The following is a 15,864-nucleotide window of genomic DNA, read 5'->3' on the forward strand; positions in this document are numbered from 1 at the left end:
ATTGTATATTTTACTCAATTAATGTGTCCTCCTTTATCTCAGAGTAGAATAATATTCATATCTGATTGAAAATGAAGCTCTTTAGTATAAATAGAAACATCAACAATTCCAAAGATACTGATGGCATGTTTTATTGTATCATGACAGAAGTATTGAACTGCTTGTAAAGGACACAGAACATAAGTTGGTTTAAACTTTAGAACATAATGTGCTTTCTATGAAATAAAATTGTGCAAACATCTTATATTTGGTTGAAGTGTTACCTGTGCTTCTTGCTGAATAAGAATTTCTGGCAGTTTGCACACTTAACTTTTTATACCGAGTCTGTAATGTGCTCCTAGCAGAGTAACTCCTCTCCGTACTGAAGTGTCATCGTCCTCAAGGATGGAAAAAATCAAGGGTTTTTTAAAGCACAGTCAGCAGATGACTTGTAGTTTAGCTCTCACTTCCCCCTGTGTGTTAAAAAGCAGCTTAAATTGTTGTCAGCTGTTCTCGCTTTTCTTTTAGGGCCCAACTCTGATAAAGATGGGATGCAGCACACAGTTACTAAGCACAAGGGAATAATTACACTGTACAGACATCAGAAAGCTGCTTTTGCCATCACAAGTCGACGAGGTCCTACTCCAAAAGCTCCAAAAGCCCCTATTGCAGATCTTCCCACAGGCAGCAGTGGAAGCATTCCTACAGAACTTGATGAGGTACATTTCAAAAGCTTGAATTTGCAACTTCACATCCACCCCCCTCCCTTCCAAGAAGTTTTGTGATGCAAGCAGCTTATGTTTGGTGTTTTAAAATGTTTGTCATTAATAACTCCTGAAATTTTATATTTACTGTAGAATATGAATATCAATATAAGTTCATGCAGATGGATTTCCACAAAGTGTGGAACAAACACAAGAGGATGCAAACTATGTCCTGCCCATATTAGCGTTGGTCATCTCAGTGCCTGCTGGATGCCTCTGAAGCATTAAAACCAGTAATTGAAATATGACAGTGAAACAGGATGTCTGTGTGATTTTCATACTTGATGTTTTAAACTCCTCTCTTTTATTAATTTAGAACCTTCAGCATGTTTTAGTAAGATTCTAGGCAGGACTGTGATTCTTAAACAGTGTTGTGGGTTTTGTTCTTAATTGTTAGTGTGTTTTATTAGTTCTGCTTGCCAGAGAGGGTGGGAACAAGAGAGGGGGATAAATAACAGATCAAGTATTGTTCCTGGTAAGATTTTTAGTATGTTACTGTTCTTGCTATCACTGTATTGGCAATATCTGAGGTTCTGGAACTGGAACCACTTGGAAAACATCTTGTTGAAATGGACCAGTCTCAGCAGAGGCCAAATCTCATTAAATAATTGGCTGTAAAAGATTTTTTGTTTTTTACATGTATAAGGAATAAAGTAATTAACTTGGGAAAAAACCTCTTGGTGAATGTGTTGTAGGTAGGTATAAACACAATCAGAATTGAATGCCTATGTAATGAGACGTCACCCTTGACAATAATTGTTATTCTTAAATGTACCTGACCTCACTACTTTGTTAAATTGTTTAATTCTAGGCTCAGAAACCTTATGTTGTACAGAGAAGAGGAGCTGAATTTGCTTTATCTACTATAGCTAAACATTTTGGTGCTGAAATGGCAACAGGATTGCCACATCTCTGGGATGCTATGGTTGGTTCGTTAAGGAACAACATTCACATAAATAATTTTGGTAATTACACTTCTGATTTAAGTTGGGAGGGGCGGCAGGCTGGTGCCAGTATGTCAGTCTTAAACTGAACACCTTTTCTGTTTTTACCAGACCGAAAGTCATTACTGGAAAAAGGAGATGCTCCTGCCCAGGAGCTGGTAAATTCCTTGCAGGTTTTTGAAACAACAGCAGCTTCAATGGATACTCAGCTACATCCTCTGGTAACCAGCTTTTGTATGAAACACTTTAGTCTGTTTATTGCTAGTGGTTCAAGTCTTTATTTTTTCCTTTTTAGATGTTTTTCTGATTTTGCTCAAATGGTATTTTAGTCACTCCATAGCCTGCGTGTTCTCCAAGTCCTCTGTTCTAGTCTTGATGAATTGAACGCATTAGCCTTCAGCAGTTAAGCTGTGCAGTTTTAAACCTGTTTTTTGCCCTGTATTCCATAGGATGTTAAATTCTGTAGTTTGTGCAGGTTGTAGAATAAACCACAAAAGCGAACAGCTACCTAAAAATTTAGCCTTGGCCTACTGTTTTTTGGATGAGATCCCAAAAAAGTTCATGTCCAACACTTGAGTTATTATAATATTTATGCTATTATGTTACACTTGAATCAGCATCTCAGCTCTGCTTTATTCTAATTCTGCATATCCTAAACCTGGAGAACAGACTGATAAAATTATGTCTTCTGTTTGTTATGAAAGTACAGATAAAAATGTGGTTATGCAGCACTGTGTGGCTGACTGAAATGGTTTGACTTAAAATAGTCTGACATGCAGTTTGTGCGGCCAGAGTGGGAGCAAAATGGTAGTAATAAAGTCAGTTTACTGCCTGGCTACTCTGTACCAGGCTGAAGGTTGTCAGAAAGGCTGCCTGTGCAGGAAATGCAAAAATTATGGAGACCTCAGTTTACCCCCAAGTAGACTAGATTTGATTATTTAAAAAATGGTTTCTTTCTCTGAACTGACTATTTCTAGTCAGGAGAGAATCCTGGAGTTGAGATAGTTCTGTGAAAGTATCAGTAAAGTACTGGTAAAAAAAAAGTTGAGGAACAAGCAGAACAAGAAAGTCACCTTTATGCCTGCTTCTAACACAGTTTTCAGTACTAGCATATCTGCAGTACTCTATTTCAAAATAAGTGTAGTAGCTCTGGAAGAGACACAGAGAAGGGCAGCAGGATGACAAAAATACATGACAAGGCTCCCATGCAAGGAATAAGTAGGCCAGAACTCTGGAAAGGATGGGTATAATGAATGGCTGTAGAATTCTGAGCAGGTGGAGAAGAAACTTGGGGAATTTTTTCTTACTTATTTTAATAAAATACTGAAGTGATTTTTAGTGCATTTAGCATATGACATGGAAAGACTTTTTTAATATGTGCATTTTATATATACACACATATATATGGCATGTAGTTACTGTGTAGATTGATTTTGGTGGTGCTAATAGTGTGTGCAGTTTTAAAAAAATTCATAGAAAGTCAAAGAGGCTGAACTTGGTTCATCAAAGCTAGTATTTCAAGACTTTCACATTAGGAAAAACCTGACCATCTGTTTAATGTATCCCATACAAAAGCATATCTGCAGTGATTAAAAAGAAGACACATACGTGCACCAAAGACATATATGTATACCCTGCTGGGCAGGTGCAGCTTTCCTTCTGGGTGTCTTCCTTGTCACAGAGAATTACTGAGATTCCCAACATGAATAATTAATCTGCCTAAACACAAAGGGGATGAGTGTAGGACAGATTTGCTAGCTGGAAGGAATTCTTAAATCTATGTTTCTGTATTTAAGAAAAAATTATTTTTTTAATAAAAAGTTATGGGTATTTAGTTCTGTATTCTCAGTGTGAAACACTTCCTTGCTAAACTAAGGGCTTCATCAATTTTCATTTTGACTATGCTAAATATTTTGAAAGCTAAATATTTTGTTACTCTGAATTTTATCTGTATTGGGGAGTAAGTAATACATGTTCAAATTGCCTTTTTCTTCTGAAATTTTTTTTTTTTGTTTTAAGCATTTATATCTTGCAAAGGAGCCATTTTAAGCATTCTTAAGTTACTTAGAGACACTAGTTCCAAAAAAAACCCCACTAATTTGTTTATAATTCATATTAACCTTTACTTCCTGCACCTTTTTCTTTTATTCAGTTAATACAGCATTTGCCTCATCTTTACATGTGCCTTCAACATCCCAGCACTGCTGTGAGACACATGGCTTCCCGTTGTGTGGGTGTTATGAGCAAAATAGCAACCATGGAAACAATGAATATCTTTCTAGAGAAGGTTCTACCATGGCTGGGAGCAATAGATGACAACACCAAACAAGAAGGTGCAATTGAAGCACTTGCCTGTATCCTTGTGTGCGTATTCAAAAATGCAGAAACTTATTTGCTGTTGCTTCATTCGGGGGAACAAAAACGGTTGCCTGAAAAAAATTAGAGGAGGAATTAAATAAAATACTAAGCTGTTTTTTCTCCTCAGGAAAGAAATAGAAGAAACTTTGATTTCCATTGTCTGTATTTTATCTACCAAGTGATATTTTGGTGGAGGTAATTCAGTTTCTCAAACCATGCACTTTGCTGGCTGAAAGTAGTTGGGTAGATTGGATTTTCCTGCTTCTGCATTGCTTTGTTACTAGAAATCTCATTCACCTGGGTGTAGCAATTAATGACTCTTACTTACTGAGTGTGGAATCTCCTGGGTATATATTTGTCAGACAAACCTGAACTGCAGTAAAAACTGTTTCCTTAATAACCACTCCAGGTGTGATGGAGCAGCTGGATGTTGGTATTGTTCCATACATTGTTCTTCTAGTGGTTCCAGTTCTGGGTAGAATGAGTGATCAGACAAACAGTGTACGTTTTATGGCTACTCAGTGCTTTGCAACACTGATTAGACTGATGCCTCTTGAGGTAAGCTTGAGCTGTAAGTATATGGACTATGTGACCTGTCCTGGATCCACTCTTTCACCAGCTGCAAAGTCCAGGCTTCTGGCTTATTAAATGCTGAATGAGTAACTGGTTTTATAGGTGTTGAGTCCGTATCAGATAATCGAAGATGTGTCCATTAGAAGTAAAATGAGCAAAATTGGACCCTGTGTTAGCAATTTTCTAATTTAATGTTAAAATTTATTTTTATAAGGAGCTCGTTTCAACTGTGTACATAAATGGTAGATTCATTAATTTTGTGTGTAAGGCTGCTTTTCTGAGTTTGGTCTTAAAAGTTTTAGGAGTTACATGTGCACTCTCCTTAGGTATGTGTGTTGCTGTGCATGTTGTCAAGAGAAATGCACAAAAGCAATACTGATTTAAAAGAAAAATCAAAAATAACAGTCATAGAAATAGTGTGGAGATGAGTAGAGTCACTTATTACTAGTTCTTAAAATCAAAAAGCACCACCCTACATATTTGGGCAAAATATTGTGTATTATGATGCAGTAGTGTTTAATTAGTACAGATCTGCTTCAGTCTTTCACTCCTGCTACAACTTGCATACCTCTGACACCTTCCAGTGTTGTGCTACAAGGACTACAGTGCTTTTAAGTAACTTAATGTGACCACCAGATGGTAATAGAAGACAGGTTAGATTTTCCACGTCAATCATGAAAAACAGTTGTCAGCATAATGGGTTTTTTATTATCTCAGTTTTTAGTTTAACATAATAGAACCTTAGAATCTGATAACTAGCAGTCTGCCTTAACAGGAGCACTTATGGTGTGCTTACACTGAGATGTTGAATGGGAACAGAGAAGAACTAAATTTCTAGCATGTTCATTGCGGTGCCATTTGCACCAGTGCCCTTCTTCATGTGCATCTTAAACACAGTCCTTTGGAATACATATAGCTTAGGGTTTGGGGGGTTTTACAGCTATTTTAATAAAATTTAGTGAGCATCTCTTAAAAACTCTACTTGTTTTATTAATTGCATGCATATGTGTGGTCACGTCATACTTTTCCTAAGAAAGTTCAGTATCAGTTATTGAACTGTATTAAATATGAAAGCATAGAGTGAAGCAGATTAATAATGAGAGAAAATAGTAGTATTGTCATGGAACAGTATTTTGAGTTTTATTTAACAATAGATAAATAGCATTAAGTGAGTTGGGGGAACTTAACTATGCTCTGTTTCCTGCATCTATATGCTCAAATTGATTATTCCTTCAACCATAAAAATGTAGTGACTGAGAGAAGGATTGTAAGATAAATGGTTCAACTTGACCAAACCTGTATTGATAACCAATCCTGCTGCAAGTTGACGACGTGCTTGAGATTACCTGGCACAGTATTTATACTGCAGATAAGTTCTTCTGAAAGGGGGTTGTAGGCAGAGCATTGAACAAGGAGGCTGTTGTCTCTGTGTATGTATGTACTTAAATACCTTGCTGAGGCACTACTAACATCCCTCTTCCTTACTAACCACATACATGGTGGAATTATTTGATAGAGGTATTTTTTTTAGCCAGGAGCCCTCTGTAAGTGGCTCCTGGCTAAAAGTGATTAGTAAGTTGGGTTTTGAAGTAAAGCTGACTAAAGATGGAGGTGGCCCAGAAAAATGGGATGACCCAAAGATGTGATGGTGGGAAAATAGCAGTGCTTCTGCTGCTACTGTATGTTTTTAGCAAGCAAGAATGAGTATATTTGGCCCCCAAATGCCTTCTTAGGGCTTCTGGGCTGGTATGGAGAGTACCTAGGAAGTAAAACGTCTGCTGCTACAAACCTAGAGGGGTTCAGGTTTTTCCTTCTCCCAACAGTTTCCAACTGCTTGAATTCATCTTACGGGTTTCAGTATCGCTTGAGATCTAATTCTACTGAGTAGGAGAAAAATCTCTCAAACTTTGGATGGTAGCTTGTGGCTCAAAAGAAGTGGGTGTCATAGGGTTCCTAGCCAGCCAGATAAACTCTCTGATTAGAAGTAGAATAGCTCAGTCTTTGTAGAATCTTAAAAGCCTGACCAGGATTTTCCATCTTCTGTGTGATTTCTATCAATCTTTTCAGTGTGTCCTTTTGGGGCAGGATTTGTCTCTTGCACCTTACAGCCCTGCATGTGTTGACCTGCAAGTAGTCAAACAAGTATAGCTAAATATAGTATTTAAATCCTGAGTTTAGATTCTTACAGTTGAGAAGATTGCAGAACTTTACTGTCTGTTTGTTGAAAATGTCTAAGTGATTATAAGGTTTAATTTCTTCTTCTTCTCTGTGTGGCAGTTAAGTCCTGTAGCCCTTACATGACTGCTTTAAAAATGTTCTCCTAGGCTGGAATACCAGACCCACCAAACATGTCCGAAGAATTAATCAGAATGAAGGCTAAAGAACGTCACTTTCTGGAACAATTACTGGATGGAAAAAAACTGGAAAACTATGAAATCCCAGTACCAATCAAAGCAGAGCTCAGGAAATACCAGCAGGTAATAATTTAGACTTTTGTTTTAGAAGTTCTAGTTTGATGGAATAGTAGTCATGGAAAAGTAGGAGTTGTTCAGGTACTGGCATTTTTCTTGTGGATTTTTTGAGTTTTTTGGTTTCAGGTATGCAGTGTGTATCTTGGACTCTGGATAAGGAAGAACAAATGAAGTAATGCATGCCTCTTATACTGTTCCAATGATATTTTTTTCCCCTCTCTGGATTTTGCCTTTTTTTCTGGCAATGGCCAATGGGCTGTGCCTTGCTCACACAGACTGTGGCAGCCCACCACTGCAAAGCCAGGCTTCGCTGTACCATTTGGCTGTTTTTTGTTCCCTTTATTCCCTCCTGTAGTGGATGTAGTGGGTTGGGCTGTAGTGGATGCATTTATGGTGGGAAACCAGCTCCTAGTTTGGCAGTGCTGGGTGATAGAACATACAGATGTTTGAACTGAAGCTTAACTAGCAAAAAGCCAGTTTTTACTTGAGGCACTCTCCTTCTTTTCTGATTTCAGGATGGAGTGAACTGGCTTGCATTTCTCAATAAATACAAACTTCATGGAATTCTTTGTGATGACATGGGCTTAGGAAAAACTTTACAATCCATTTGCATTCTTGCAGGTGATCATTGCCTCAGGTAAGCTTAAACAAAGTCTAAGGCAGTTCTGTCTTAGACTTTAATGATAGGTCTTATCTGTGGTATATGAATCTGGACATAGTCCTGGGTAACTGTAGGTGGCTGTTCTTGAATGGGGGGGGTTGGACCAGGTGGCCTCCCCAGGTCCCACCTCAACTCTTCTGTGAAAAAGAACTTTTTAAAAACTCTATTCTATGTTTTTAAAGGGCTCGGGAATATGCAAGAACAAAACTGGTGGACAGTGTTCCTCTTCCCTCCTTGGTGGTGTGTCCTCCTACACTCACGGGACACTGGGTGGATGAAGTGGGCAAATTCTGCTCAAAAGAATATCTTAATCCATTGCACTATACGGGACCTCCTACTGAGAGAGCAAGGTAATCCATCTTGCATTCAGAACTGGTTTAGAGTAAAATACCACACATGGCATTTTTCAATTCAGTTTACTATTACTACTGAAGGATAGTTTGTGGGCATGGCAACACTTGTGATGGTATCTTTAAAGGTTGAAATAATAACATGCTTAAGGAACACTTCAATTAACTCCTCATTTTTTTTCCTAAGATTGCAACACCAGGTGAAAAGACACAATCTCATAGTGGCTTCATATGATGTTGTAAGAAATGACATTGACTTCTTCAGGTAAGAATTGGCTTATTTTCTGAGGTTTTTAATAGCTTAGAATTTTAAATGCTACTTAAGTCTGTGTTTTTCTTTTCTAGAAATATTAAGTTTAATTACTGCATTCTTGATGAAGGCCATGTAATAAAAAATGGAAAAACAAAGCTGTCAAAAGCAGTAAAACAACTGACTGCTAATTACAGGATAATTCTTTCTGGGACACCAATCCAGGTAACTGATTTTCTATTTTGGATGAATAGTAGAAAATAAACAAAATACACCTATCTTGCACTCCATTTTATTGAACCTTTTATCAGTCATCATGTTCAAAGTATCCATTGTAAAACAGCCTTTTACTGCTAAATGCTCGAAACAACATCTTTTCCCTTTCCTGGTATACCTGTGTATAGGGGAATGAATGCAGGTTTTGTGGTACTAATGGGGTTCAAAAGTTGGCAGCAAGACTTTCTCTGCCACTTCTTCTGTAAGTGTCAGGCAGGGAAGCAGGAAATTAAAATTAGCAGGAAACTCAGTTCTGAGATCTCCAGATTTTGAGCTTCATCCCAATGATACTGCCCGTGCAGTATCTGTCTCACCCAGGACTAAGACCACTGGTGTGTCCTGGATTTTGTTAACCAGAAGAATGCAGGGTGTGGCTTAAGGCGTTGGACGCAGTGGGAAGTCCATTTATATATTCCAAGTGTATGCAGAGGTATTCTGTAACTCAGATGGACAAAAGAGCCAAGCTCCAGCTGCTTGGAACTGGGTTGTAGTGTGAGGTTTGTAGGGTTTTAAATATACATGGCAATTTTTTCTGATACCTTGCAACAATTTATTACTTTTGAAAATAATCTATCAAATGTTTCTTTTATGTTCAGAACAACGTCTTAGAGTTGTGGTCGTTGTTTGACTTCCTAATGCCAGGATTCTTGGGCACTGAACGCCAATTTGCGGCTCGTTATGGCAAACCAATCCTGGCAAGCAGAGATGCCCGAAGCTCCAGTCGAGAACAAGAGGCTGGTAAGGATCAAATGTTCAGTCTTTGGGTTTTTGTTTTAGCCTTTTAAATGAGAACTACTAATGAAAAGAAAGTGTGGTCAGTTCTAACATCAGAGATTGAGGGGGAGCTGAAAGTTTTGAAAAAAAATGTTTTTCTTCTCAAACACTGCTGCTGTTGCCCTCACTAGGGGTGCTTGCAATGGAAGCACTGCACCGCCAAGTCCTGCCATTTCTGCTAAGGAGAATGAAAGAGGATGTGCTGCAAGATCTTCCACCCAAAATTATTCAAGATTATTATTGTATTCTCAGTCCTCTGCAGGTATGCATAAAAAGTGGCTGAAAGTTTATTTTTCAGCACAATTAAGACCACAAAGGCATGAATTCTGTATTCCTGTGTCAGTCTGATATCAGCTCTGACATTCTCTGGATGTGCTAAAAGGATTTTCTAGTATGTGTTTAAAAAGCTAATTCCAGTCCTGTAGTAATAGAGTATTTCTTGAGCTTAATTTCAGGCATTTTTCAGGAACAACACCTAGGCATCTGCAGATTGGTTTTTAGTAACAGTTTCCAAGTTGAAAGAAAATAAATGGCAAGAGATTGTGTTGTTAGTGTTTATCTTGTGTCAGATATGAAATAGCTTTCTTGATGTATGATAATTCAGAATTTTATCTTGAAACTAAACTCTGAAGAGGATTGTCTATCTTCTGTCAGGAAAAAACACACATTCTCTTGTCTGGTCTACAGGTTCAGCTTTATGAAGATTTTGCCAAGTCTCGTGCCAAATGTGATATTGATGAAACAGTTTCTTCAATTTCATTGAATGAAGAAACTGAAAAACCAAAGCTTAAATCTACAGGTCATGTATTTCAGGTACAGATTTTTTTCAGTAATATTACCTAGTACATACGTTTTAGGTAACTGTATTTATAGGTTTAGTAAAAAACAAAAATCAAAATAGTGAACTTAGACATTTGTGGCCATATGATCTAAATAGAGTATTTATGGCTGGAATGTGATATATAGCTATTATGTTGAGATTTTTGTTTGTGTCTTATGAAGCATGACACTGTTGTGTATTTTTAATGTGATCTGCTCAACTGGTGTTCAGCTGTTTTGTGGATCTTGTAAAAGCTGAGTACTGAGAGAGCAAAACTTCAGAATGAGGGAAGTAGTTCTGATTTCATCAGCTGTTACACTTCAACATTAAGATTATAAAACATGGACAAAATGTTTCCTTACAGTTAGATCTGAATTTGTGAAGGTTCATGATCTTACAGAATTGCAGATTAACTCTTGGTTAATAGGAAACAATTACTCTCAAAGGCTCTGCACTGCTCCCAACCCATTTCCTCTATTGTAGACTCAGATGAAAGTGGGGGAAGTCGTAATCTGCACTTTTCCTGAAAAGAGGGACCCAAGATCACAATGAGTGTAACAGTGTTTGGATACAATTTGAAATGGAGGTTTTAAATGTGCAATTCTGATGAAAATACACCATAAGTCCAGATTGTGGAATGTGGCCAAATGACCCCTATACTTAAAATCAATTCTGTTAATCCTTTTTCTGTAATTGTGTTCTTGCTAATTATTTCTTTGAACTTCATTTCTTAAATAATTAAAGGCATTGCAGTACTTACGGAAGCTCTGCAACCATCCAGCATTAGTGCTCACAACCCAACATCCAGAATATAAAAGAATTACAGAGCAACTTGCAGCTCAGAATTCATCCCTTCGAGATATCCAACATGCACCTAAGTTGTCAGCTTTAAAACAAGTAAGTGGATGCGTGTTGTGCCTTAAATTTCCTAAATGTGTCTACTGATGTTACAGTTTAGGATTTTATTTAAGATTTCATCAATATGAAAACTCTTCTTAATAAAATTAAGTAGCAAATGAAAAAGAATGCAAGGGTGTTTCAGGATATGCCTTATTTTCCCTGATAATTCAAGAGGGAGGGGAAGCACAGTCTTCATGGCGATGATGTTTATATAACTTGTTGGCATATGAAGAACCTTACTTCTGTTTTATTTTTGTCCCTCTTGTTGCAGATCTTTTTTTTTTCATATTTATTATACAGGAGACAACTTCCTTGATAAAGTTAGATTGCATTACATAGCTTTACTTAAAATAGAATTTAAGTAAGTGAAGAAAATGGCTTTCTGGTGACTCTTAAGTTTTTCAGTTTGACTGTGAAGCCAAACTTTGCCTTCTTATCATTTAAGTGACTGTCATTTACATACTTCCTTCTGCAGTTTGTCTCTCTCATTTCTACTTTTGATAATCAACAAATGTCAATGTTTACGTGAGATCTGCAGCCATTTTAATGACACACCTTAATGTCTTTTACTTAAAGCTGCTACTTGACTGTGGTTTGGGGAATGGTGGATCTTCAGAAGGCGGTACAGAAGCTGTTGTGGCCCAGCACAGAGTGCTTATCTTTTGTCAGCTGAAGAGTATGCTGGATATAGTGGAGCATGACCTTCTCCGCCCTCAGTTACCTTCAGTTACTTACTTACGACTTGATGGCAGCATCCCTGCTGGGCAGAGACATTCCATTGTTTCCCGGTATGTATTATCTCCTAATAACCAGTATGAGGCCAAGTTTATTATTTAGATGGTGCAGAATTGGGGTTTTGTCTGCCTCAAAGCAGATGTGGTTCATAAATTCTTTATTTAAATGAAACTTACCATACTTAACTTTTTGTTGTATACAGGTTTAATAATGACCCATCTATAGATGTACTGTTGCTCACCACTCATGTTGGTGGACTAGGACTTAACCTGACAGGGGCTGACACGGTCGTATTTGTGGAACATGACTGGAACCCAATGAGAGACCTGCAAGCCATGGATCGGGCACATCGCATTGGGCAGGTGAAAACCTCTTCATTTCCCATAAGGGTGGCTTCTTTCTTGCTGAACTCGCGTGAGAGAGAATGTAATGTATAAGAAAGTGACATCTGTGGGTTTCTACCAAGCTTCCATTCATACTTATTTCTTGCAAATATGCCAGCTGCTGAAGTGTGTACTTCCTTATTCTGTCCCCAACTTGGTAAGTCTTCTCTTCCATACTTCCTGAGCTGCTGGGGAGAGCCCAGGGAAGAATCATACTTCAGTGAAGGAAGAGATGACTGAGGAGTGAGACAGGGAACTGAAGGGGCATCCCACAGGTTTGTCCTTCTCTGGTGCTTGGACAGGGCAAGAATGACTGCTGTTAGTCTTCCCCTAGAGCTGTAAAAAGCAGTGAATTCTTCTGGAGTACAGATGCAACTGAAGATGCCTCTACTATATAGTGGCACAGTCTTGTGCTTTCCATCTGTCTGTCAGACTGAGTACAGTTACTGAAGGGTAACTCCAAGCCAAACTGCCTCCAGAATGTCCATGATAAACACTAAAAGTTTATGCTTTCCAGAATACCCTAAGATGATACTTTTTAGCTAAGTGTGCTTTTTTTCTTTCAGAAACGTGTTGTTAATGTGTATCGCCTGATAACCAGGGGAACTCTGGAAGAGAAGATCATGGGTCTTCAAAAGTTCAAAATGAATATTGCAAATACAGTGATCAGCCAAGAAAATGCAAGCCTACAGAGCATGGGAACAGAGCAGCTTCTTGATCTGTTCACTCTTGACAAGGTAAAGAAGCATTTTTACAAATACCTACCAAAAATAAGAGTCAGCTTAGGGAAAAGTTTTGCTTTGAAATATAAAATTTAATTACATGAACGCTAAAGTTGGACTGATTAATAGTAGACAGCTCTCTGAGCAGCAGGAGGAAGTGATATTTCCCCAGAAGAATTACCAGACTTGAAGAATTTGTTAGATTCCTGAAAACATTATTCTGTATATTAATAGGAATTTTTTTTCCTTTGCAAAGGATGGAAAAACTGAAAAAGCAGATACCTCTACCTCTTCTGGGAAAGCATCAATGAAATCAGTACTCGAAAACCTTGGAGAACTGTGGGATCAAGAGCAGTATGACACTGAATACAGTCTTGAAAACTTTATGCATTCATTAAAGTAACCATCACATGTTTGTAATACAACTGCTGCTAGTTCACATATTTTTCTGCTGATATTCAGCAAACTTCAAAGCATATAGAGTGAACCTTTAGCTTAATTTGTAAATACTTACTGAAAGAAGAATCTTCAAAAGACTGGCACGAAGTAGTGTCAGCTGTTTCACTGGGAAGTTATTCTGTCTTAAACGTTTGCACTGTATAAAAACTTTAAATGTAAACATTGAGGTGGTTTGAATTTTACTTGTTCTGAACAGCTGCAAATTCTTACTTGGTAGAAGAATTAAAACAAAGCAGGTTTTTACATTTGTTAACAAGTGTTACTTGTGTTTGCAGTTAAGTCCACCATTATTTCTTTCTGTATCTATAATAGTTTTGTACAGTTGTTTCAGTGAGTACTTCAGGTTGTTCAGTGTACATTTTTCTTTTAAACACAACTTGCTTTTATGGTGTATTAAAAAACAATTTTCAACTTAAGCTTTCATTCAGATCATTTCAGGACTTACACCACCAGAGGCAAAGCCTAGAAGCCTTGAAAGTATTGAATAACAGAATGGCACTAGGCCCATGAACCCACCTTTGTACATTGACTATAAATATATCATGCTCTTCAGTCTTTTGACACCATCTTGTGAGAACAGCTGACTTGAACTTTTTAGTGTAATGAGCTCTATTAAATACAGGTAATGGCCTATTTGAGGCCATGTTTGCATCCTGTTAGCAAGGGTGTACTTTTTAAATTTATCTATAAGGCTAGAATATAGCCACTTTGAGAGATGCATGTATTCAGTATGTTTCAATCCTATATATTTTTTGTAACTAAAAGAAGAAATTAAATATACAGACAGACATTTTCCAGAAGTAGATTTTACACTGTCTAGGATTCTAAAATCCATGGTAAAAGTGACTGTGTACTAAACTGATGCATGACTTAAAGCTTCTTAAAGGAATAGGGAGGACTTCTTTTCTTTAGGAGAAAATATACATAGAAATACCTACATCAGTTTGAGGTAACTGAATAGTTAAAATTGTGTAACAAAGATAGTAAAAGACTTTAATAGCAGTGAGTGAGAATAATATGGCTGTATGTTATGCAGCTTTTTATAAAAAAGGGAGGCAGTAGTAAAAGTGTGTTTCTAGATGTGCATATGTACCAATATATGCACTTTTTATAAATATTAAATTATAGATGACTTACAGCAGTTGTCTGAATACATAGAATATATGTATAAATATAAAACCTAAGGTTTGTAGCTTGCTGTGTGCTTAAGCATCAGAGCTTAAAAACCACCAGAGACCTCAACTATTGTAAAATAAGATTGTTTTAAAACTATATAAATCAAGACAGTTCTACAGCATTGGAGATGAATTAATGTCACATTTCAGTAGTTATGAACTGCCAGATTGTAACTAAATTAGCATTCCATGAAAATAAAACAAACTGGGAATATATAAGTTGTATGTTGAGTTTGTCCATGTTTAGTTTTGTTTCTGTAGAGAGGGCTTATCTGGCCACATAAAAAACGTAACGCTTTTAGAAATTACAGCTGGATTATGAGTATTATATTGGTTAATTTCTACCTTCAGACTATTTCTGTTGTGCTTTCAGCTGATGATCCAAGCAGGGGAGACAAGATGGGGCGTGGTGGTGTTTGCAGAGAAGTTACAGTGCTGGAATAATGCGTACTTGAAGATAACTTGGTGCAGTAATTTGGTGATAGTGCCTAGAAATAATGAGATATTTGAATAAAGAAACTTCTTTAGTCATAAAAACTGCATATGTTTTTCTTCAAAAGTTTTATTAGGTGCAGTGGTAAGAAACTGTTTGGGTCCTGTTGGAAAAGAAATAGACAGCACAGGACTGTTTTAAACCAGTTATTTATCACACTGACGTTGCTATGCAACCATAATAATTTTAGCAATGGCTCTCTTGGATATCACATCAAGAAGACTCTTGCACCTGGAAAACAGGGGAAGGCAGAACTTAGAATAATTTTTTCAAGATTATATGTACTGACTGCTCTTAAGTGTTCTGTGAATTAATGCTTTGAAATGTAAACCAACAGGAGTGCTGCACCAAGTATATAAAAAATGGGGGTTTGTTACCTTAATATTTAATGAAGAGCTCTTCTATGCTTTTCAAACTAGCAGAGCATTTGCCATGATCTGACTTGCTTGTGCAGTGTCCTCAGTGCACAAACTGGATTCATTTATAGCAAAACTCCAGCAAGAAATAGCTAGCTCGTGAAGTGCCTCTAACTGCATTTGATCTCTTTGATGGTTTAGCTGGACCAGACCCAGGTCTGGGCTGGAACAGAAAAGTTTCTTTATTTCTAGGCTGAAATGAAACCTTCAAGTATGTGAGAGATTCTTAGCACCAATCATTTTGCTCTCCAGCTCTGCCCCTAGTGCAGGTTGTTAAGTGCTCATGGGGATACAGCCTGAGCCTTGACTGACTGCAAGTGGAGTCACTGGAGGCCCAAAGAAACATGAACTGAGTAGAGCC

The 15,864-nt window shown here is 37.4% G+C and overlaps 1 protein-coding gene across 2 annotated transcripts in view; it reads left to right on the top strand.

The window, feature by feature from the left end:
- The window catches only part of BTAF1 (B-TFIID TATA-box binding protein associated factor 1), a 52,383-nt gene extending 37,573 nt beyond the window's left edge, over positions 1 to 14,810 (top strand). For both annotated transcript variants that reach the window (XM_048311702.1, XM_048311703.1), the window contains 18 exons: positions 508 to 698; positions 1,555 to 1,708; positions 1,799 to 1,908; positions 3,840 to 4,041; positions 4,455 to 4,603; positions 6,943 to 7,095; positions 7,605 to 7,726; positions 7,933 to 8,100; positions 8,288 to 8,365; positions 8,446 to 8,575; positions 9,223 to 9,364; positions 9,532 to 9,662; positions 10,088 to 10,213; positions 10,965 to 11,117; positions 11,697 to 11,908; positions 12,058 to 12,217; positions 12,805 to 12,975; positions 13,217 to 14,810. In XM_048311702.1, coding sequence (XP_048167659.1) covers positions 508 to 698; positions 1,555 to 1,708; positions 1,799 to 1,908; positions 3,840 to 4,041; positions 4,455 to 4,603; positions 6,943 to 7,095; positions 7,605 to 7,726; positions 7,933 to 8,100; positions 8,288 to 8,365; positions 8,446 to 8,575; positions 9,223 to 9,364; positions 9,532 to 9,662; positions 10,088 to 10,213; positions 10,965 to 11,117; positions 11,697 to 11,908; positions 12,058 to 12,217; positions 12,805 to 12,975; positions 13,217 to 13,363 — 2,699 coding nt within the window. In that variant the 3' untranslated portion in view covers positions 13,364 to 14,810. The remainder of the gene's footprint in view (positions 1 to 507; positions 699 to 1,554; positions 1,709 to 1,798; positions 1,909 to 3,839; positions 4,042 to 4,454; positions 4,604 to 6,942; positions 7,096 to 7,604; positions 7,727 to 7,932; positions 8,101 to 8,287; positions 8,366 to 8,445; positions 8,576 to 9,222; positions 9,365 to 9,531; positions 9,663 to 10,087; positions 10,214 to 10,964; positions 11,118 to 11,696; positions 11,909 to 12,057; positions 12,218 to 12,804; positions 12,976 to 13,216) is intronic.
- The last annotated feature ends 1,054 nt before the right edge of the window (positions 14,811 to 15,864 follow it).

Source organism: Corvus hawaiiensis, chromosome 8 (genome assembly GCF_020740725.1).
Source record: "Corvus hawaiiensis isolate bCorHaw1 chromosome 8, bCorHaw1.pri.cur, whole genome shotgun sequence".
Lineage (NCBI taxonomy): Eukaryota > Metazoa > Chordata > Aves > Passeriformes > Corvidae > Corvus > Corvus hawaiiensis.